This window comes from Apodemus sylvaticus, chromosome 4, assembly GCF_947179515.1.
Source record: "Apodemus sylvaticus chromosome 4, mApoSyl1.1, whole genome shotgun sequence".
Classification (NCBI taxonomy): Eukaryota; Metazoa; Chordata; class Mammalia; order Rodentia; family Muridae; genus Apodemus; species Apodemus sylvaticus.
Window position 1 is genome coordinate 15,844,813 of NC_067475.1, and position 25,170 is coordinate 15,869,982.

General features: G+C 40.3%; 1 protein-coding gene across 1 annotated transcript; it reads left to right on the forward strand.

Moving 5' to 3' along the window:
* Positions 1–2,070: 2,070 nt before the first annotated feature.
* LOC127682060 (calcium-activated chloride channel regulator 4A-like) lies at positions 2,071–23,585 on the forward strand. The gene is made up of 14 exons (XM_052178479.1): positions 2,071–2,232; positions 6,390–6,530; positions 6,676–6,823; positions 7,665–7,773; positions 8,649–8,826; positions 9,452–9,670; positions 12,113–12,340; positions 13,085–13,262; positions 15,895–16,001; positions 18,445–18,660; positions 19,210–19,477; positions 21,292–21,462; positions 22,452–22,685; positions 23,173–23,585. The coding sequence occupies exons 1-14, from the start codon at positions 2,071–2,073 to the stop codon at positions 23,583–23,585; spliced, it is 2,772 nt and encodes a 923-aa protein (XP_052034439.1).
* Positions 23,586–25,170: the final 1,585 nt, after the last annotated feature.

Here is a 25,170-nt window from a genome sequence, read left to right on the forward strand (position 1 = left end):
AAGAAATACTAAATGAAATACACACACACACACACACACACACCAAAACAACCATAGGATCTGTTTTTGGTGTTGACCATCTTTGTTTTGATTTTCAGGTTTTGAGAAAGGGGTGGAGACACATGAAGTTGGGTGGGGTGGGAGGTAAGAGTCTGGGAGGAACTGGGGATGGAGGGAGACTATGATCAAATATACTGTTTGAAATATATTGTATGAAAAAATAAATATGAAAAAGAACTTGGCATTGGTCAATTGATGTACCAATGAAGCACCTAGAATGGAATTTAAAAAAAAAAAAAGAAATGTAAAAACAGAAGTCCTGAGGACCAGCAGAGGGAATGGAAACAGGCAACCTTGGGAGGGGTGGGGATCCCTCCAGAACGTACCATAGACCTGGGAGATGAGGGACTCAAAGGGAGGGACCTTAGATAAAATGCCCAACAGTAGGGAAGTAGGGAGAGGGAACTTGTAGAGCCTACCTCCAGCAGGAAGACAGGGTATCAAATGAGGGTAGTGGGGGGGGGATCCCACAGTTATAACTCTGACCCATAATTGTTCCTGTCTGAAAGAACTGCAGGGACAAAAATAGGGAGAAGCCTGAGGAAAAGGAGGTCCAGCGACAGGTCCAAAGTGGGACCCAGCTCGAGGGAGGCCCTAAGGCCTGACACGATTACTGAGGTTATGGTTTGCTCACAAAAAGGAAGTAGGCATGGCTGCCCTCTGAAAGGCCCAGCAAGCATCTGAAAGAGTCAGATGCAGATATTTGCACCCAACCAAAGGACAGAAACTGCCCACCCCTGTGGTTGAATTAGGGAAAAGCTGGAAGAAGCTGAGGAGGAGGGTGACCCTGTAGGTGAACCACAGTCTTAATCTTAATTAACCTGAACCTCCTAGATCTCTCAGACACTTCACCACCAACCAGGCAGCACACGTGAGCAGATATGAAGCCCCTAACGCAGATACACAGAGGAAAGCCAGGTCTGGTTTCAGACAGAGAAGATGCATCTAACCCTCAAGAGATTGGAGGCACCAGGAAGAGAGATCTGGTGTGGTGGGGGCATCCATATGGAGACAGGGGGATGAGGGGAAGGTAACAGGACTTGTAGGGAGGTGAGAAGGGGGGAGATGACTGAAGATGTGGTGAAAGTAAACAAAGGAGCCAGGCAGTGGTGGCACATGCCTTAAATCCCAGCACGTAGGAGGCAGAGGCAGGTGGATTCCTGAGTTCGAGGCCAGCCTGGTCTACAGAGAGTTCCAGAACAGGCAGGGCTACAGAGAGAAACCCTGTCTCTCAAAAAACCAAAAAAAAAGAAGAAGAAGAAGAAGAAGAAGAAGAAGAAGAAGAAGAAGAAGAAGAAGAAGAAGAAGAAGAAGAAGAAGAAGAAGGAAAGAAAGAAAGAGAATATGTTACATATATGTTCTATATGTTCTATAATGTATGTCCTTTCAAAGAATAAATTAAGTTATTGAAAATTTATATTGTTTATCCTTCCAAAACAGTGACCAGCAAAGTATGATATAGGAAAACAAGTTCTATTCCTGTGTAGGAGGGAAAGTCTGTTTGTTTGCTTGTTTACTCTAATAACTTGACTTTATCAAATCTCCTTAAGTGTATCAAATGCTTTGCAATCTTGCATTTCAATCTCATTTTACCTAGCTTTTTATTTATATCATTGTTGTTTAGATGATAAAGAGTATGGATAATAATTGATTTGCTCTTTAAAATGTAGGCAGGGCTTTAGAATAGCTATACATTTCATTGTGGTTTTATTTTATGACACTATTATATAGAAATCACAAAGTCTGTATGTATGATTAAGAAATTAACTAAAAATGGGAAGCAATGTATTATGTCTCAAGAAGAGAGGATACAATGTATTTCATAATTTTCAGATCACTTTAGCCATTCCCAAACAAAAGCTCATATAACCCGATGATGTGTTTTCTATACATGAACGTTGACCTTTACACAGTCACCAATGCTCTATCAGCTAACTGGTGATTTTAGGAGTATATATAGACCTGGCAAGAGACACAGAGAAAGAAAGGCCTCTGGGAGACCAGGCCAGAATGATGGGGTTCTCCAGGGAGGTTGTTTTCCTCCTCCTTCTGTACCTGCTTCAGGGGTCAGACACTTCCTTGGTAAGGCTGAATGAGAATGGGTATGAAGACATCATCATTTCCATTGATCCTGCTGTGCCAGAAGATGTCACAATAATTGAACACATAAAGGTAAGAAAATTTGGCTTTCTCCTATTTGAGTTATGAAGAATAAAAAGGTTAATAGTTTTAGTAAGAGTTACTATGGAAACCTCTGAATGTTATGAGAAGGTTGAAAACAGAGCAGACAGGTTTGGAAGGCATAGAGTGAGATGAAGGCTCCAAGGAATTCCAGAAGAAGGTTTTAGGGGTTCTAGAAGAGATGCTACTTTCTCACCATAATATCAAAGATGAAGCAGAGAGCCTCTCTGATCTTCGGCTTCCTCGCCTGTCATTTAGAAGCTGGATACTCGTTCTGTTTTTGTAATTTATTTATTTATTGTGTAGGCATATCACATATTCTTGTGATATCTTTGAGGAAAGAGAAGTAAATTAAAAGAAAAGGGAATTATAGGTATGCCTTCTTTTTCAGGGTCATCAGTTAACAACACAGTGAGTGGGAGAGCAGATATGATGTTAGTAGGTTACTGTGGGGAATGCTGCCTCAGGAGAGTGAGACAGAGCGGAGTACAGCTGGAATAGGCAAGAGTGTGCGTCACTGTTTCCTGCAGGAAAGCCCTCAGAGAAGCCCCCACTCATGATGTAACATGTGAGCAGACACCATTAAGTGGGTAATAGCATCTGTGTAATCAAGGAAACAGTGACTGAGATGGAGGAAGGATGCCTGCCTTACACTGAAGCTGGGAGAGGCTCCTGCACAGGGGCAGAGCCCAGTCCACTGGAGAGCGCATCTTTACTTTCCCTCTGAGTGATGGGACTCCATGAAAGAGGAGGATGTGTACCCTGTGGTGCCTCTTCCAGGACCACTCTGACTACCTGAAACCACAGAAGGCTCCCTCATGTCACATCACTGTATGAAGGTAGCATAGGGGTGCAGAAGGAGCCAGGCTGCGGGTATGGATAGGGGTGTTGAAGGGACAAGGAGCTGTCAGCAGTGATTCAAGTGATGCTGAACATATTGGAAAGTAGCAAAGACAGCACTCTTGTTGATTTACACTTGTGTGGAAAGGAGAAGGTAGAGAGGAAGTGTTGAGAGACAAGACAAATTTTACAACTCTGGTTTAACTACTTGTAGAGAACTGTTGTCAGCTGGGAAGGGAAATTCTAAGAAAGAGCTGTACCTGGGGAGGAGGAGTTAGCACAAACTGGTTTCAGATTGAGGTGTTTTTTGACATCCAGGTAGAAGGGACAGAAATCTGAATTCATGGGGAGAGGTAAAATGTGTACTTGGATAAAAGTTAGAGACAATCAGCATGTGGAGGATGCGAGTCCACCCAGTGGTTGCAACGGAGGAAGAGGCCCTCTCATTAAACCTAGGGATTTGATTTGCCAAAGTATCTTCCATCTCCAACATTCCATGTAAACCCTGGAATTTCTGCTACATGGTCATGTTTCATGTCCTCAGGGACAGCATCCACCACTTCCACTACTTGATTTGGGGTCATCCCCACTGGCCTAATGCGCATTGCTGAGCTCTCTACTGGGCATGGACTGAACTATCCTGGAGATTTCCATTGGCTTCCCTTTGTCACACATACTCTGTAAACCACCCAACAACCCAGAGGTGGTGCTACCTGGTGTCCTTTGAACTCTAAAAGACAAAAAAAAAAAATGTTTTTCCCAGAGAATATGAAGAGCAGACTCTGAATGATAGATTCTTGGTGTTCAGGAGTAAATGATTGGCTTCAAACGTTTTTTGAATTCAGAAAATGAATATTTGAAAATACTATTTAGAGACAAAACAGAATTCTCAGCATAGTCTTCTATTGAACATTACAGGTAGAAATTCAATCCTTTGTCAACATGTCTACAGTTTAGTGCTGTTTTGTATTTAGTTTTGTTTTGTTTTTTGACACGTAGCCTTTTACAAAGCCTTCTATCATCAGGCAATTTTGTGACTTGCTATCATCTACTGATACACAATGATTCTGGAAAACACTTATAATTGCTGACCTGATATTTTCCATTTTCCAGTTTCCTTTCTATTTTGTGTTCAGGGTCCTTTTGTGTTTGAAACTTGACTACTTCTGCAAACACTGATATTACAGGTGTGTGTGTGTGTGTGTGTGTGTGTGTGTGTGTGTGTGTGTTTTCATCTAAAACATTGAACTCTGGGGAGGAATTTAGAAGAATAGCATAGGACTCCCGGTTAGAAGACTTGAGAAACCATTACTAGGCACCTGAGTATCTCTGAAGATGAAAGTTACCTATGAGGTCTTTGATAGCTAGCACTCCATGGCCTACAAACCTGCTGCTATCTAAGAAAGCCAGCTGAGACATGGAGACTATCAAGGAAATGCAGTCCATTGGAGTTATACAATACACAACCTACCCAGTTTGTAAACAGCAAGCCTACTTGTGGGAGATCTTAAAATAACGACAATAACAACAAAAACCTGCCAACTTTGAGTAGTGCCAGACCATGCTTCCATGATCCTGCAGGCCTGCCAACTCACCACTGCTAGCCCCAACCCTGCCACCCAGCATCTGGATTGCTGGTTCCTCAAGACACTAGTTCCCTCTCTGCTATAATCCCCTGTAACCAGCAGTCCTACACTCCAGTAACCAAATAGATCCGCCATCCTTGCAGATTGTTAACACAATACCCAGTAACCGGATAAATCCAGACTCTTAAGCATATAGTTAACCAATTAGACTTATGTATCAATAAAATCAATATTTACAAGATGCCAATAAATAATTTTAGAGCCAGTTGATACTGATAAAGCTTTAACCCAATATTTCTAATCTTATGAAATCATATTTACTTGTGGCTGGTAACTGCCACTCAGGTTCATGTCCAAGGCCATGGCTCTTCTTCCTCCCCTCCTTGACACACTCATCTCTCTCGACTCTTAGCTGCACCGCCCTTTTCCCTGTCCAATCACAGGCATCCCCTGCACTAATGTAATTGGACAGGGAAAATCCTGCGACACCTACTGGTCCAATTCATAACTCAGTTTGGACCACCCCCATTCTGTTATCTCATATGTACAGAGAGTACTCTCTTCTGGAAGAACATGGAAGCCTAAATATCTCTCATTTTAAAAGAAGGCATCCAGGGAGAAAGAGAATTATTTTATCCTCTGTCTGTGTGTGCTAAACAGCTTCTGAACCTCTTTAGAGTTCTTCCTGCGCTGGACCTTCATTCTCTGGACTCTGACACTCTGACTAATCTTGTGATTATATACTAATCAGTTTGCTGAATCTTTACAATGCATGTGAGTCAGAGTGCAGGACTCTCAGAGGGCAGCAGGGTGAGAGACGGAGGCCTTTGGGAGCAGTGGGCTTATGTTAAAACTGGAAACATCGTAGGGGAGTGGTTCTGTCCTGATAGACACAGCAGTGGAGAAACAGATGGCTCCTGCAAAATGAAGATGATTTTGCTTTCATTTATTTTCTTTTATATTTGTTTATATTTTACTTCCCTCTGAGAGACCTGGTTATAAGGAACAGTCACCTTAATTGCTTTTCATCCATGTTTCTCTTTATTAGACAGTGACTCTGTGGAGACAGATATCCTCTAATAAATTGCAGTAGCTTTGAATTCAAGATACTGGGAGAAAATGGGTATTTTAACATTGATGGCAGAGTAACAGTTCTGTGATCATTTTGTTTACATGTGCTATGGAAATTTTCTATTATCTTGCGCCGCAAGGCTCCAACTTTCCCACCTTTTCCAGGATTATGGAAAGAAAGTCCCATCCTGATAACAACTCTCATGGGCTATTATCCTTTGCTTGCATCTGCTAGAGCTGTTTTTGGTTTACTGCTTGAAATTAGGGGTGTCTTTAGTCTACTAAAGGTAAGGTAACCAGGCTTCAGGCATTCCATAAGTCAACCAAAAAGTGTTCACACAACTATTAGAGCCAAATAAATGACTCTAAATTCCAGATATATAAATCAGTTATTGTAATCACCAAGTATGAACGGAAAGCTGTCTTTTGAGATAAGATGATAGAGGCCCAGGAAGCCTTTCCAGGTGCAGAGTGAAGGCAGTTTTGCATTGACAGAAGTCAGGCTAGAAGGGTGGGCAGAACCTGCTGCTGATGATCTTGATGAATCGTTGTTTTTGTAGTCAACTTAATAGGGTACTCCAGAGAAGAGGGCCTGAGACATGATTCCTCTCTCATGATCATTTTTACATATCTGTTTCCCTTTGATAATAGGAAATGGTGACTAAAGCATCTACATACCTTTTTGAAGCTACAGAAAAAAGATTTTTCTTCAAAAATGTATCTATATTAATTCCTGAGAGTTGGGCAAATAGTCCCCAGTACAGGAGGCCAAAACAGGAGAGTTACAACCATGTAAGTATCAATTTTTTCTCTAACAACAACAAAAAAGGTGTTTTCTGATGCTTGCTAGTTTTGCTACAAATTAATTGATTCAGAGTTTGTCTAACTATTGTCTTTTCTGTTCTTCAAGTGTTAACTATCTTTTTAACATTCCCAGGCTGATGTTAAAGTTGCACCTCCTGCCCTCGAAGGCAGAGATGAGCCCTACACCAGGCAGTTCACACAGTGTGAAGAGAAAGCAGAATACATCCACCTCACCCCTGACTTTGTACTGGGGAGAAAACAAGATGAATATGGAGATTCAGGTGGGGAATCTGGTTAAACATTGCATGTTTGCAACGAGCAACTCTATAATCTATCAAGTAAGCAGATTGGAGTAGAAATCCTTGAGTCCAAATCTTAATCCCTCTGTTAGCTTTGTGACATTAAATAAGTGACTTATTGTATGATGCGTATTCCAAGCCATTTAAATTTTCTCAAAATTTGCCAAATTCTTGATACAGTAGCTGACGAAATCTACTTCTAAATAGCATATCTATATCTTTCTTCAATATCAACTCCTTTAGGAGCATTTTTAGTCTATTTCCCCCCCCCCAAAGTTTCACCCTCAAAATGTCTACACAGCAGAGTTCCATATATCTGAATAGACTGTTGACAGGGTTGATACTTTGCAAGCCATAAACTAAAATGTGAGACCTTTGACTCTCCAAGAACTGAAAATCAAATCCTAGTTTACAATGACTGTAGCATACACTCCATCACGTTTAGCATGTTGTGGGATAAAAAAATTAATATTCTGTACAGCAATGAGTACCACTTAATACAAAATCCTTTTAATAAACAAAATATAAAGTTTAAGAGTTACAGAAAACATAAAGCCAAATGGAAACCTTCTTTTTCTCTCTCTCTTTTCTCTCTCTCTCCTCTCTTTCTCTGTCTCTCTCGCTGCCTCTCTCTTCAGGGGTGGTGTGGTGGGCAGAGGACAACTGAAGAGTCAGTTCTTGCCCCTTACCAATAGGGTTCCAGGGTTGTCAGGTTTGGAGGCAAGAACTTTTACCCAATGAGCCATCACAGTGGCCTGGAAATCTTTGAGATATAAAATTTACCAATCAAATTATGATTATGTCTTTGAAAATTGTCTTACAGGAAAAGTGTTGGTCCATGAATGGGCCCACCTTCGCTGGGGAGTGTTTGATGAGTACAATGAAGACCAGCCATTCTACAGCGCTTCCTCAAGGAAAATTGAAGCAACAAGGCATGGCATGACCCCTAAGTACCCTTAAATGACCTCCCGCTTTTAACTGCCCTATTAACTGTCCTTTCCAATGACAAGTGTCAGTGTTTTGTCCCAAGACAGATAACAGAGGCATTATCACAAGCATATTTTATGCTTATTTTAGACCATTTTCCTTGAAGACAATGACTGTCTGTGCAAAAATATACATAACCTCAATGCCAACCATTTGTTTGATATTTTAATGCTTTTTATTTACACAACTATCCCATAGACAACAGAACTCATTTAGAATTTGCTTACTGGATTGGACCTGCAAAACCAATGAGATGCGTTCTGGCTAAAGCCTGGTGTGTCTGTTCTGATCTCTGCCGGCTATGACTCTCGATGGAATAGTACACATCAATCCTTCTTTATTCCATTGTCTGTCTTGGCCGTCTCTCATTTTCTGATTCCAGTCACATTGACCTCTGAATAAAAAGATAGTCAAAGCCCATGTAGTTATGGGGCATCCCATCCTTGAAGAAACATCATCAAAAATGTCTTCCTAGAAAAGAAGACTGCACTGCAGAGGGCAGGTTCTGTCAAAAAGGTGCCTACAGAGAGTTAGTACAAGGCCATCTGTGTGACTGTCTAAGGGAGACTCACCTACAGCTTTCGTCCCAGCTGAGAGCCCCACTGTGTGTGACTGAAGATATGCCTTGGACTTTTTTTTTTCATTACAGTTTCTTGAGAAACAAATAGTTGCTTTGATTGGCCCTCTTGACCTTTGCCAGCAGTGCAGGAAGGTCATGGCACCTACACAAGAAGTACCACGCCACAAAGTTCAGAGGGAACAGGAGCACTGTTCAAATGAATGACTGAGTTGTCTCTTAGGTTCACTTCCATATTTTCAGGTGCTCCACAGGTATCACAGGTGTGAACAGAGTCCAGACATGCCAAGGGGGCAGCTGTATAACCAGAAGTTGCAGAACTAACTCCACCACGAAGTTATATGAAAGGGATTGTCAGTTCTTCCCTGATAAAGTTCAATCAGAAAAGGCATCCATAATGTTCATGCAAAGTATTGATTCTGTAAGTATACCAGTCACTGTGTCCAGAATCTATAATCAAAGCATTTGTCTAATATCATTAACTTTAAAATAATCATGATGATGATGACGATGATGATGGAAATAAAAGAAGATACACATTGTTAGACAAGCATTCTACCTGAGATGTAATGGATGTTAAACATGACATGAGCATTAAATATGTTAATGTACAATTCATTGAACATTAACTGACACCCAATAAGTATTCATTCTCTATTATATATTATTAACACCATTATCTATTAATAGCTAGATAATTATTGTTAACTATGATAATGATAAGTCAACTTTAGTATTAACAATATTCAGAATGCATATTTTTAAATACTATACATATTTTCCTTTTACTTTTTTAAAAAAATGTTTTCAATTGAAGTTGAACCCTCCTATATAGCCTCCTTCAGGCCAGTCTTGTGTCCCTGACTCTCAACAGTTTCTTTGATAACTATTGTTACATACATTCATAACAAAGTATCAACTAGTATCACTTTGCTACACCAGCATAATTGTTTTTACATTATATCACTGGACATACTTTTGCTTTGTATTCCAGATCATTTTTAATACATGAAATAGTGAGTTTCTACACTTTACTACACTTGTAGGTGACTGAATTCTGTAAAGAAGAAAACCATAATCGAGAGGCTCCAACTCTACATAATATGAAGTGTGATTACAGAAGCACGTGGGATGTAATCAGCAGTTCTGAGGATTTTAAGAACAGTGCGCCCATGGAGGGGCCACCCTCTCCACCCTTCTTCTCCCTGCTGAGGATCAGTGAAAGAATTGTGTGCCTAGTTCTCGATGTGTCTGGGAGTATGACTGTGAGTTCAGGGGCTCATGTTTATTTGTTTGTTTTGGTTTTGAGTATAGAAACAGGGATAACCAAATAGCAAACACACACCCTAAACACCACTTGTTATGTGGCTTTTTAAATTGTATGATGTCATAAAATACTGTTACTTCCTGAGATCATGACCTGAAAAATATGGGAAAAAAACCTACTATACTAGAGAAAACATACCTAAGAAGAACTAACCTAAGGGTATCCATTTTTGATCCAGAGAATTTATACTTGAATGAGGAGAATTCTGATAGCCTTTAGTCAGAACAAGATACTGAAAGGAGATTGATTTCAGCCATGAATCCTGCATAACAAACACATAGAGAAATGAGAATAGGGTATATCAGTGTATGCTTAAACTCATTTTAGTTCAGCAGCAGAGTTGATTAGCAGAATGCTCACATGATGACATCTTATTTCTCAAGTGTTCAAGTGTTCTCCTCATACATAGAAGGAAAAGCATCACCATGAAGAACAAATGGCTACCTGCCGTCATTCCTTCCTTCTGACATCATGCAGTGACTAGCAAACAGTGTGCTAGACTTTGAAATCAGGCCTGCATGTACTTGAGGAGTTTATAGTTCATTTAGGATGAGCTACAGAAGTGTGTTCTTGTAATCCTAGCATTTGGGGAACTAGGAAAGTTCAAAGTCAGTTGGATTGCATTTTATCCTGTCTCATAAAACAAACCAAAAAAGTAGATATCGTTATAGTCCAGAAATATTCTGTCTCAGCATCACCTAACTGTGTAAATCAGTCCTGTCCTCCACAATTTAGTAGAGACACTCATTTTCACCAAGAGAAGGACTGGGTTCTAGGTGTATTGTATAGGAGCTCACCCTTTGCCAATTCCAAAACTACCTTTTACATATCCCTGGTTCTGTATGTTTTATTAATTTTACCTATACCTCTCCCAGTCAGACTGAGAGTTCCACTCAGAACAGGAACCTCATCTGATCCAGAGTTCATAATATATATGTGACCGATATAGCTGCTAAAATGCTTATGAGCCACAAACAAGCAGGTATAATATGATAAAGCGCTCAGTGACTGCACTGTGGGGTGGGACAGATGTGCTAAAGCAGAAATTAAAGGCTCAGCAAGTAAGGGAAGGTGGTTATTGAAAGGGCAAAGAATGAGAGGAACTGAGGAGGTGAGCCACAGTGACATGTGATTTCATGGAAGACAGAAGAACGTTCAAAATCACTACATACAGGTAGCCCGAGAAACGTCACTGAAGTGAGAAAAAGACTACCAATTGAGAGATGAATAGACTACCCCAGATCGGGTCCTGGGAGATCTGTGTTTAAAGGCAAAGTAGGGGTCAGCAGATCAAATATTCTATCAATAAGAGTTCAAAAATCAGAAGAGAACTGACTCCTCAAAACTATCTTCTGACATCCACATGGACACAATCTCCCCCCCCCCTCTCTCTCACACACACACACATACCAATAATAATAAAAATAAATGATGATGATAATGATGATGATAACAATGATAATGATGATGCCTATGATAAAGGCAGAAGACATAGCTCAGTGGGTAAAGTGCTTTTGGCAAACCTAACAACTCTGGAATTCAAATGGTGGAAGGCAAGCACTGAGTCCCTGAAGTTGTCCTCTCACCTCTCCATGTACACCATGACATGTGTGCTGTGGTACAAGTATCCTTGCACACCCACACATTCACCATACCAAAGAATTGAAATAAAACTCAGAAGAGAGAACGTGATAGACGAACAGGCAAAGCAAAGTTGTAGATATGTAGAAGTATTGCGATTTAGTTTGAGAAGTTTGCAAACCAGTGTAGCTATACAGGGAGGATCTAGAGGAAACAAATATGTCTAGTGACATGTTTGTCCTAGGCTGTCATCTAGTTAAAAGAGACATGGTTACCAGTGAGTTACCAGGAAGACAGGTCAGTTGCCTCACTGATAAAGAATCAGGGAAAAGGCTAGAAGTAGAAGGGGCAGGGTAGGCAGGCATCTCAGAGTTAACAGGAGCTCAGCAGGCTCCTTGCTGAGCTACACAGTTCAGCCATGTTTGGAGATAAAGAGAGGCTGGTCGAGGTCTCAAGTCTCCTGAGCTAGGAGTTTATCTTATCAGGAGTGATTATGGGGTGAATGTGGTGCTAAGATGTGAATCTTTGCCTTAGCTTCAATCCAAGTCCCACCTTTAACTTGGTTATTTAGCCTCTGGGAGCAGCCTCAGGTAGAAAGCTATGAACTTCTTCATGTGCCCCATCATACATATAACCACATTTGTTAATTTGCCAGTTAAAACTATAATTGGTTTCTTCTATAGTACAAAATAATAGTTGTCCATGTCTTGTCAATAGGCCCCAAGCACAGTTTTATGAGATCTGCTCTCATCTTCCAGTTGAAAACCACTCATTTCTTTTCTTATTACTTTTCATTCAGGGTTATGATCGCCTCAATCGAATGAACCAAGCTGCAAAATACTTTCTAAGCCAGATAATTGAAAATATGTCCTGGGTAGGGATGGTACACTTCGAAAGCCAGGCCACTATTAAGAGTGAGTTGATCCAGATCAACAGTGACACAGAGAGAAACCAGCTCTTGGAAACCTTACCTCCTAGTGCCAGTGGAGGGACGTCCATCTGCTCCGGAATCAGGGCTGCATTTCAGGTGAAAATCCCACTGCACATGTATTTTGGTCTTTGTTTTGCTTTTAGGACAAAGTGAAGTTCTACTGTTCTTACTGACCACTTGATCTTAGCGTAACTAATCTTAAAAAGTTCTATTCAAAACAAACAGGGAAAAAATAATATGCTATCTTATCACTTGGGAAATTGAGGCATAAGGATCAAAACTTCAAGACTATGTTGGCTAGACCATCTGAGGCCAGCATGGGATGAACGAGACTCTGTCTCATCTGCAACTTCAACATGTTTAGACCATGAGCTCCCTGTTATCTAAGTATTTAAGTGTTTTCTAATTTGGAGTCCATTACCTTTTAGTGCTGGTGTGGTTACTTACTGCACCTGACTGCAGTGATTATACAAAAATCAGTGTAAATACAACTGACTTTGTATAAACTGACTGGTTTGTCAGAGGATAGCAGGTAAAGAAAATGCTTTTCATATTTTAAGTATCTACTTGCCTAGGCTTTGAAGGGTCAGATGTCATTTAGGCCATGTGAATTTTTCCTAATTCCTGATCTCACCCATCTTTCAATTGATCAAATATCCCTTGTATTAGGAAGGAGACAGAAAAATTATTTATGTTCTTCAAGAATTATTGAGCATAAACTCTATGATTCTAAAACAGAAATTATCTCTATCCTATACATTTTCTATTGTTTCTTTTTTGTAACTTTCCATGAGGATAGCTAATCTAGTATTATACTGGTATTCTGAATTATGCTTGCAGGTATTTAAAAATGGAGGATACCAAACAGATGGAACTGAGATCTTGCTGTTGAGTGATGGGGAGGACAGCACAGCCAAAGACTGTATTGATGAGGTGAAAGAGAGTGGGGCCGTAGTTCACTTCATTGCCTTGGGACCATCGGCTGACTTAGCTGTAACAAACATGAGCATTTTAACAGGTAAAACATGATCTCTGCATTACAGACTTTCCATTGTTGTGTAAAAATGTAGAGCTGACATTCAACTGCTTCTTCTTTGCTCAATTTACCAAGATCCAGGCCAGGGATTGGAGAGAAGAGTCAAGCAGTCCCAACCTCTCTTCTCATCACATTCCTTGTCCAGTTGGCTGGAAAAGACACACAAAACAGTCAATCCAAACACAGAGATCACATTCCTTCACAAAAGGAAGAATATAGAATAAAATTAAGTTGAGACTTACAAGCTCTCCATGCTCCCAAAATGCTGTAGTGAGGAAGGAGGGGAAAGGAGGTACACAAAATCAAATGTCACCCAAGACAGGCCTTGAACAAAGTCTGGGACTTTAAAGGACTAAAAGACAATGAGGAAATACAGACTATGGTAACTTATTTAACATTAACTATGATAACTTATTTTAATATACAGATGTGATGAAAACTGATTGCATGCTTCTAGTACCTTCTCAAACATAGAAGAGAAAACAAAACCAATACTACAAATATCAATTATTATGCTACTTTGGCTTTTATGGTTCCTGGGGGGATTGTAGCTGACTGTACAAACTCCTACCATTCCAAACACTTTATGGTCATTTTACAATTTATTTCTCTCACAGATAGTCTAACCAATACCCAGGCATTGTCAAGATACCTTGATACAGCAATTTTTTGTCTTTTGAGTTTTCTGGTTCTAATCTATTTTATTGTGAAAAAAATCTAGGTAATGCCTTACAGAAACTCTGTAACCTTATGAGGTCCCATTTGTCAATTCTTGCTCTTAGAGCATACGCTATTGGTGTTCTGTTCAGAAACTTTCTCCCTGTACCGATGTCCTCAAGGGTCTTCCCAGTTTCTTTTCTATTAGCTTCAGAGTGTCTGGCTTTATGTGGAGGTCCTTGATCCATTTGGATTTGAGCTTAGTACAAGGAGACAAGGATGGATCAATTCGCATTCTTCTGCATGCTGACCTCCAGTTGAACCAGCACCATTTGTTGAAAAGGCTATCTTTTTTCCATTGGATGTTTTCAGCCTCTTTGTCGAGGATCAAGTGGCCATAGGTGTGTGGGTTCATTTCTGGATCTTCAATCCTGTTCCATTGATCCTCCTGCCTGTCACTGTACCAATACCATGCAGTTTTTAACACTATTGCTCTGTAGTATTGCTTGAGGTCAGGGATACTGATTCCCCCAGATTTTCTTTTGTTGCTGAGAATAGTTTTAGCTATCCTGGGTTTTAGGACACCATCAAGAGGACAGATCGGCAACCAACAAATTGGGAAAAGATCTTCACCAATCCTACATCAGATAGAGGGCTAATATCCAATATATATAAAGAACTCAAGAAGTTAGACTCCAGAAAACCGAACAACCCTATTAAAAAATGGGGTACAGAGTTAAACAAAGAATTCTCACCTGAAGAACTTCGGATGGCGGAGAAGCATCTTAAAAAATGCTCCACTTCATTAGTCATTAGAGAAATGCAAATCAAAACAACCCTAAGATTTCATCTTACACCAGTCAGAATGGCTAAGATTAAAAATTCAGGAGACAGCAGGTGTTGGAGAGGGTGCGGAGAAAGAGGAACACTCCTCCACTGCTGGTGGGGTTGCAAATTGGTACAACCACTCTGGAAAGCAGTCTGGCGGTTCCTCCGAAAACTGGGCACCTCACTTCCAGAAGATCCTGCTATACCACTCCTGGGCATATACCCAGAGGATTCCCCACCATGTAATAAGGATGCATGCTCTACTATGTTCATAGCAGCCCTATTTATAATTGCCAGATGCTGGAAAGAACCCAGGTATCCCTCAACAGAAGAGTGGATACAAAAAATGTGGTATATCTACACAATGGAGTACTATTCAGCCACTAGAAACAATGAATTCATGAAATTCTTAGGCAAATGGATGGAGCTAGAGAACATCATACTAAGTGAGGTAACCCAGACTCAAAAGGTGAATCATGGTATGCACTCACTAATAAGTGGTTATTAACCTAGAAAACTGGAATACCCAAAACATAATCCACACATCAAATGAGATACAAGAAGAAAGCAGGAGTGGTCTCTGGTTCTGGAAAGACTCAGTGAAACAGTATTTGGCAAAACCAGAACGGGGAACTGGGAAGGGGTGGGAGGGAGGACAGGGGAAGAGAAGGGGGCTGACGGGACTTTCGGGGGGTGGGGGGGGGGGGGCTAGAAAAGGGGAAATCATTTGAAAGGTAAATAAATTATATCAAATAAAAAAAAAAAGTTATAAGCAGCTAGTCTGCCAAAAAAAAAAAAAAATCTAGGTAATGTAAATAAGGGTTTATAATTCCCCTAAAGGGCTATACAAAAATCTGTGAACTTAAATATACAGAATCGAGTATCTTTCATATCTATAACCAGATGAATCACCTCATATAACTGAGGTTGCCATACTAAAATAATAAGGTGTTTTTTGCTTCACAGTTATGATATTTTAAAATAAACTAACATTTGAGAGCTTTCTGAGAATTTAATCTAATCCATATAGAAATTTTGACTTTATTTGAATTCTTACATAGTTAATCATTAAATTACAGTAAGAACTTTTGTTCTACAAAACAACATAGCTTGTTCTTTCATATTTTAGGTGGAAATCATCTGTTTGCTACAGATGCAGTCGAGAACAATGGACTCATTGATGCTTTTGGGACCCTGGCTTCAGAAAATGCTGATGTCACCCAGAAGTCACTTCAGGTCAGTGTTTTCCTGTCCCAAGAGGTTTTGTGATTGTTTTTGCCATAACCAAGAAAAGGTGTAAGGGCAAAATACATGAAACCAGCAGAAAGGAAACACCTAAGAGTAGAGACAATCAAGACTTAAGGTGTTGGTTTGAGTTTTTGGTTTGGTTTGGTTTTTAATGGTTAGAAGGAGTAGAAATAAAATTCTGTTTTTCTCATTTGAGATACTTAGGGTAAGTTCTAAAATAGAGTGAAAACAAAAAGAAAACATAAATATTCCAAGTTGATCTCTATTCATATGCATGGTGGGTAGAAATATCAGAGGGAAAGAAAGAATGACCAGTTAGAAGCATGGTCCAGTCATCTGAGTTGAAGAGAAGTTGGGCTGAGGGATGGCATCTGGAATATTAAGGAAAATCTGTTCCCCACATCTATTTCTCTTAATGACATGGTGGGTGTTGTGATTATAAGAAGAGAAAGCGGTGTAAGAATATGGTCTATGAGCATGTGGGGGAAGGGGGTGCCTCAGTGGGCCCATGCAGAGGCATCCCTTCCCCCTGAGAGACCACACACAGTGGTATAGCATAAAATAGAGTTTATACAGGACATGAGGAAGGGGAGTTAAGAGGGTAGTTGAAGCAGAGAAAGGCAGAGAGAAGGAGAGAGTAGAGAAGCAGAGGCTGGCCATGACCACGTGGAAAGAGAGGGGAGGGGAGGGGAGAAGAGAAGAGCCCAAGAAAGCAAGAGAGGCAAGAGGGAGAGGAGGGCAAGCAGCCCCTTTTATAGTGGGCCAGACCTACCTAGCTGTGGTCAGGTAACTGTGGGGTGAAACTTAGACAGAATCCTAACAGTAGGACCAAAGTGTCCTTGTTTTCTGAGACTTTGCTGATGAAGACACAAAAAGCGGTGTTTCCATTCAAAAGTTCTCCACATAAATTGAGAGACTTGCCAGCTTAATCCAGGACTGAGATTTTAGGTCTGAATGCATTGGAGGGAGGGCTTGACACCTAAGATACAGTAGAAATAGTAATTCATTCTACTATTGCTAAAATAGCAGCTCCGGGAAGCACCCCATGAATAAAGCTGGAATGCCTTGGGCTTCCTGATAGGTGAAATAAACTGAGCACAGAAAGATAAGGTTCACGATCTCATGTACAACTGAAATTTAAAACAGCTGAATTTACAAATAAAGATAAAACTATAATGCAATAATTAGCATCAGCTGGTAAGATGTGTGAGGAAGGGGATATAGACACAAACACTCAGTTAATAATAAGCAAGGCCCAGAGATGTATTATATAAACATAGTGACAACTACAATTAATAGCATTTTATCATATTTGAGGCAATTGATGAGAAACTGGATTTAAGTATCTCCCCAGTAACATAAAAAGATGAGTAGTGAGGAAAGCCTTCTGTTTATTAGTTTGATTTAGTCCATTTATACTGTTTCAATACATCAAGTTAACATGACAAACATGCAGTTTTGAAACTTTAAAAAAAATTAAGATGTTGATTCCTCTCAGCTAAGAACTGTCAACTGAGACAAATAGCTCCTCTATGGCTCCTCTCAGAAGAGACCCTATAGTTTGCTTTTTCTCTTCTCAGGATTCTTGCCTTCAAAATCAATTTTCCCTCTTTGGGATGGGCTCCATGTCCAAATCTTCACTCTCAATCCTGTGTGAAAACTTAAAGATTCCACAGAGTGTCTGTCTTGGTTGATTTTCATGCCTTCCTAGGGACTGAACCCTAGGAAGAGCCTCTAGCACACTGGGCAAGCTTGCTACCACTGAGCAGTGACAGAGCTGTCTTTGTTTCACTGTGGGAGCCTTTATTCTGTTCCAGTTAAAATGTGCTAATCACCCCAGGCATTATCTTTCCAGTCATCCGTGAGATGAATAAAGAGCATCACACACACACACACACACACACACACACTCTCTCTCTCTCTCTCTTTCTCTCTCTCTCTCTCTCTCTCTCTCTCTCTCTCTCTCTCTCTCTCTCTCTCTCTCTCTCTCTCCTAATTCTCTGTGGATTTGTGGGTTTTAGGATCCTTTACAGTGAACAGTCAACAGCAGCATTTTCCAGAAAACTACTTAAGTATAGCAGGGTCACAGACCCAACTCCTCAACTGATGTTTCCACTTTAAAGCTCCTATCATACGCGGTCCTTTCTTCAGAGTCTGCATTACCAACCTGGCAACTGTCATATCCCAAGAAGCCTTCAGGATGATGGCAAATCTATTGGTAGGAAGGGAGGGGAGGAAAGGAGGGAAGAGAGAAAGCTATGGCAGTTTAGCATGTGTAAGACTGTTTTCAGATCAAATATAGGGAATTATCTAGAGAAGAAAAGAAAATATAACTTTTTTTGTCTGTAGTCATTAACCTTATTTTGGATTTTTTTGTTTTTTTTTGTTTTTTGTTTTTTGTTTTTTTGCTATTTCTTTTACACTTAAACAGCTCGAAAGCAAGGGGGCCATCCTGACTGATACACTCTGGCTGAATGACACTATCATAATTGACAGCACTGTGGGAAAGGACACATTCTTTCTTGTCACCTGGAGTAAACAAGCCCCTGACATTTATCTCATGGATCCCAAAGGAACACACATCACGAATTTCACAATAGACGTACCATCCAAAATGGCCTATCTCAGTATCCCAGGAACAGCTCAGGTAAGCCACTAGCATTTTCATTTTCCCCTAAACACATATTTCCAAGGAGGGTCTAAGCACATCATAAATGTAGGTACAATAACTTTACAATCTTCAAAATGAAATTAAAATGTCTGCCCCTCCCTTCCCTGTGTGATCCTGAGCGCTGTGGTGTCTGTTAGGGGAAAAGAAGCCTCGGGTTGATAGAAAAGGGAAGGCATCTGAGAACAGGGAGGAAGAAATATGGAAAGTACTGCTCCCATCTGTTCCCATTCTGCCTGCCAGAGTCATGGAATATATGACACTGAGGCCAGAAGCAAAGGCAGAATTATCAAAACATTATTTTCCAATTGAGATATCATAAAATACAAATATCATGCATAACACTAGCTGGGCTCCCGGTCTAACTATCTCAGCTTCAGTACCTGATGAATCAAGTCTTTTTTAAGACCACTCAACCCAATTTCTTATTTTTTTAATTCCATGCTTTATTTTAAAATCACATAATGGGAAAAAAAAACAGGTCACTGGACTCTAAATACTTGCTGCATGTTTCATTGAAAATTCTAGGTGGGCATTTGGACTTACAACCTGGAAGCCAAAGCAAACTCAGAGATACTAACGATTACAGTAACCTCTCGGGCAGCAAGTTCTTCTGTGCCACCAATCACTGTAAATGCTAAAGTAAACACAGACACTAACAGTTACCCCAGCCCAATGATTGTGTATGCAGAAGTGCTACAAGGGTACACACCCATCATTGGAGCCCGTGTGACAGCTACCGTAGAATCAGGCAGTGGAAAGACAGAAGAGCTAGACCTCCTGGACAATGGTGCAGGTAAATCACAGACTTTTATGAATAAGCCTGCATGTTTATGGTTCCAAATGTGTCATGTGTTCCTGAGGCAGTGGGTACAACAAGATGCGCACCTGAAGAGTTAACACAGATTAGGAAGGAACAGCAAGACAGGCAGGAAATGCAATAGGGTATCACCTATGTGCATAGCAAGCAGCTTACACTTGGTAAGTATTCTGTATGTGTCAGCTACTGCCAAAATAATCTTTATAATCTGGACAGGCATTGCCTGACTCCAGCTAAGGCAGGACTCATTCAGAAGACAGAAAACCCTAGCATTCCTTCTAGGTATGTGCTTCTTAGCGGAGTGTTAATCACACCAAAATGTGTGATCACATCAGGTGACGCACAAGTTGTCTCTCCAGTGGGAGAGGGTAACAGAACCTGGGATGCTGACAGCTGAAGGGAAAGAACAAGAGTGAGTTATTCCCCACAGCTGGAACAAAGCACAGACAGAGTCTTGGGAGCTGGGACCCCGGAGAAGTTACAGGTAGGACAGAGAGGGGGACTGAACACTGCAGCATCAGGTGCAGGTCTGCCTGGCAGGAAGCTAGGAACTGTGATGGCTGCTCTGCAGGAAGGTGGTGCAGGAACTCTTTCCCTGCACTCCGTGTTCTTCTGTGAGAGGAACCTTGTGTGAAAGCCAGTGAATAAATTAACCAATCAGGTCTACACATGAATGAGAAAAGTCCCCTCTCAGTGCAGTTTGCGATATCATTTCATGTCATTCTTCAAAATGATCATCAGCTATATTTGACTATTCTTGGAATGAATTCCATGTTTTCTTTCATGGCCACAATAATTTCTCAACTACATCTCGACTATTCCCAGGTCCATCTACAGTGCATCTTGGTATTTTTCTAGATTTCCAGATAAGCATTTAGTTCATTGGGGGAACAAACTAATTTAAAATTCCTTTCCTGGAAAAGAAGACAAAGAAAAATACTGTCAATAGCTAAGGCCAGCACTGCATGCATTGGTGTACAGAGGAGGCACTTGAAGGACTGCTCAGGTGCTTCCCTAGGTACTCTGGGAAATCTGCATGTCTGAAAATCTCCAGACTTTTAGAGGGACACAGATGTGGCTGAGGCAAGAACACTGCTGTCTCTTCTGAGTAGAATGGGGATATACATTTTTTAATTTATCAGGTGACCCCTCTGCTCATCATTGTAAGAGTGGACCCATGCTGCAACATTTCTGAGATCCACCATTATTCCAAGAGTGAAATGGTTTTCTTCTCTTTTGAACATCAGAGATAAGTGATTGGGAGAAAAAAAAACAAAACAAAAAAAGGAAAAAAGGAAAAAAACAAGTTGTTGATTATAAAGCAAAATAAATTAATCTGGTTGTCTATGAGGAATGATGATAATTAAATCTTAAATAAAGATAAATTTACCACAGGAAGGTCCTCACATATATAAACAGAAGATAACATAGGAAGATTAATGTAAGGAACTGAAAGTCAATCAATTGAAAGAGGAACAGTAAGGAAAGTGTTATGACCTCTGCATGAGTTGGTAGGGCACAGAGAGCTGAAGTGCTAAAGTATTTACTATACATACATAATTATCAGTGTGTATTATCATGTTATATGAGTGAATACTAAAGTGAGTCAAGGGTACATGATTCAATAATGTATTATTTGGGCAGAAACTGATGGAGATGTACTCCATTCCAACATGAAACTGTAAGCACAGGAACAGGCTATGTCTATAAGGCCATGGGTGTGTGACAATGCACAGCAACTTCTCATCTGATACAATGAGTGCCATTCATGTCTTTATGCTTTTAACAAGGGGCTGATGCTTTCAAGGATGATGGCGTCTACTCCAGGTACTTCACAGCTTATTCAGAAAATGGCAGGTACAGCTTAAAAGTCCGTGCAGATGGAGGAACACACTCTGCCAGGAGAAGTCTGCAGCATCCGTCAAGCAGAGCGGCATACATACCAGGCTGGGTAGTGGACGGTGAGTGTCAGAAACCCAGTGATTTTTTTTTCAAGATTTCATATGGTAGAGGCTGCAAACATTTTACAGTTTAAAATATAACTCCCCCCATTTCTAGAGTGAGATCTTTATACAGTTGTCTCTACATTAACCTAATCTAAGCCTGGCAACCAATAGATGCTGAAAACCTATCAGCTAGTATTTGTTAGTGTGGAACATCCGTAGACTGTCAGCAACAATGGGTCTTCCTTTCAGCTCAGGGTAAAGAATACGGCGCACTGGGCTAGGAACAGAAGTGCCAGCCAGTGGGGCAGTCTGTCCTCTGAGTTACAGGGGCTTCCATGTTTAAACTTTGGCTTCCTCACTCCTCATGAGGAGGCCTGGGGAGCTAAGCAATGCAGTGAATAGAGAGAGTTATTTCTTAGCACTTTTAGCACAGAGGGAAGGAAACCATCTGAATGTTAAGTCTGGCATTGGTTTCCCCAGATACATTTCTTGTCAGAAACAACTTGAGAAATGAAGAAATACTTTTCTTAAGGCATATATGATAGGGAGGAATGGTGGCACACGCCTGTGATCCCACCACTTAGGGGACAGAGGCAGGAAGGAGGATAAGGAAAAAAAAAAAGAAGGAGGATAAGGATTTCAAGTTTATCCTTGGCTACAGAAGTATATTTGAGGCTAGCCTAGATTGTTGCATACCTGTCTCTTAGATTTTTGGATCTAATTTGGTTTGGGTTTTTTTTAAATTTTTTTATTTTTTCAAGACAGGGATTTTCTGTGTAGCCCTGGCTGTCCTGGAACTCACTCTACAGACCAGGCTGGCCTCAAACTCAGAAATCCATCTGCCTCTGCCTCCCAAGTGCTGGGATTAAAGGCGTGCGCCACCAGCAGCCTGCCTTTTGGATCTATTTTGTTTTGTTAATTCATAAAATAAATTACATAACATCCTCATTTGGTGCATATATGCCTTAAGAAGATTCATTTTAACTAGAGAATTTTAAATGCAGGAGAAATTCAAGGGAACCCACCCAGACCCGAAATGACGGAAACTACTCAGCCAGTCTTGGAGAATTTCAGCAGGACAGCATCTGGAGGCGCCTTTGTGATGTCCAATGTTTCAAATGGCCCATTGCCTGATCTGTACCCACCAAGTCAAATCACAGACCTCCAGGCCACACTTGAAGGGGAAGAGATCAGTCTGACATGGACGGCCCCAGGAGATGATTATGATGTGGGAACAGGTAAGAACAAGGGCCCTGTGGGTTTGTCCGAAGTGAGGGATATCCAGAGTGGTGCAAGAGCAAACAGTCAGCCAGAGGAGAGCACTGGTGACTGACACCTCAACAAAGCAGGAATGTGAGGATCTGAGGTGTTATGGTTTATGACACAGGTCTTGCTTTTCATGCATGGCTGTCTTTAAAAGGCAGAACTCAGCCAGGCAGTGGTGATGCATGCCTTTAATCCCAGCAATGGAAGGCAGAGGTAGGCAGATTTCTGAGTTCAATGCTAGCTTGGTCTACAGAGTGAGTTCCAGGACAGCCAGAGATATATAGAGAAACCCTGTCTTGAAAAACCAAATAAATTAATAAAAGTCAGAACTCAGCTCTTACAGAAAAGTGAATAAGACTTTTGATGTGATCATACATCATAAATATTTGTGAGGACAACTAAAAAGAAATTTAATATGGTGTGATGAAGTCACTAACCTACATATAACATTTTTCTTAGTTCAACAGTATATCATAAGAACAAGCGAAAATATCATTGACCTCAGAGACAATTTTAATAATGCTCTTCTGGTTGATACAACTAACCTTAAACCACAAGAAGCCAACTCCAAGGAAACCTTTGCATTTAAACCAGACAATATCTCAGAAGAAAATGCAACCTACATATTCATTGCCATCGAAAGTGTCGACAAAAGCAACCAGCACTCAAGACTGTCCAACATCGCACAAGTAGCACTGTTCACCCCTCAGGCTGAGCCCATCCCTGATGAAAGTCCACGCTCCGGAGTTAGTACTTCCACTATTGTGCTGTCTGTGGTGGGCGCCGTTGTACTAGTTGGTATTATTGTAGGTACCACTATTTGTATCGTAAAGAAAAAAAGGTCATCATCAGGAACTATAACAAAATTTTGAAAAGCAACATGAATAAAAAGACATTTCTGAGTTTTTAAAGTATATCCCATGGATCATGAACTCAAAAATAATTTCACTTGGGCCTAAAGGATACTTTAAGTACATCCATTCTGTGAAAACCTATCAATATTAATAAGCATAAATAAATTGGTTTTATATTGATCTCTAGTTGTGTTTTTTTTTTCTGATGCTAAAGTTTTCTGAAATGATACCTCAAGTAGCCCGAAGAAATTCAACGTGTCTATTTAAGTAGCCAAGATAGAACATAAAAGAGAAAATCAACAGCATTAGGAGGGAAAAAATTGGTCATGGTATTAGGAATGTATTAGTCAGGGTTCTCTAGAGTAACAGAACTTATGGGTAGCCTCTTCATAGTAAGGGAATTTGTTGATGACTTTCAGTCTGTAGTCCAACTCCCCAACAGTGGTCAGCAGCAGCTGTGGATGGAGGTCCAAGGATCTAGAAGTTGCTCAGTCCCACAAGGCAAGCAGGCGAAGAAGAGAGAGAGTGAATATTCAGTCTTCCAATGTCCTTATGTAGGTGTCCAGCAGAGGGTGTATCCTCGATTAAAGGAGTGCTACCACACCTGTAGTCCCAGATGACCTTGAACTCAGAGATCTCCCTGTCTTAATCTTCTGGAATTCATAGCCACTATGCTTCAAGATCTCCATGCTATGATTCAGGTCAGAAACTTGTATCTCTCAGCCTCCAGATTAGGATCACAGGTGAGCCTTCCAATTCTGGAATGTAGTTCATTTCAGATATAGTTAAGTTAAAAACCAGGAATAACTACTACAATGAATATAAGTTAATGGCATAATAGTAACTCAAAACCCCCAACTCTACATTATCACTGTGAAGGTCATACTTACCTTAATTCATGGATATAGAAGATACTATTTTAATTATTTTACTTTTATTTATTTTGTGTGTGTGTGCATGTGTATTTGTATATGCATGTATGTGTGTATGTATATGTGTATGAGCATATATGCATACACATGTGTATGTGTACATGTATGTAAAAATATATGTATGTATGTGCAATCACATAAGTATGTAGATCAGAAGATAATTGATGGGAATGATTTCATCATGTGAGTTCTAGGAACCAAACTCCTAGGTTGTCATGTTTGAAAGCAAGTGTCTTCATTCTGGGCCCAGGAAGATACCATTTTTTTTTAAAAGAATAAATACCACCTGTTTATATTTCAATTTAACCTAAACATCTCTTTTCTCTTGAAAGCCTCTTATGTACATTCTATGTATCTTAAGAAAGAATTATTGAAGCTATAGACTATTGACTTTTTTCAGAGAAAAGAAAGCAAGATATGTTTTCATCCATTATTCAGAGGTACAACCTAGGCATTCTCAAGCATATTGATGAAAAAGAGGTAAGGAGATAAAGAAAGGATGTAGATTCACAGATTGCAGGTCATTCTTACAATCTGTCCATGAGACCAAGTTAGCATAAATATGACTTACTTTGCACAACTCCAAATGCTGGAGAGGATGTGAAAGAAGAGAGATCTTTACTCATGCTTGGTGGGAGTGGACATCGGTGAATTTAAACCATGGAGGCCAT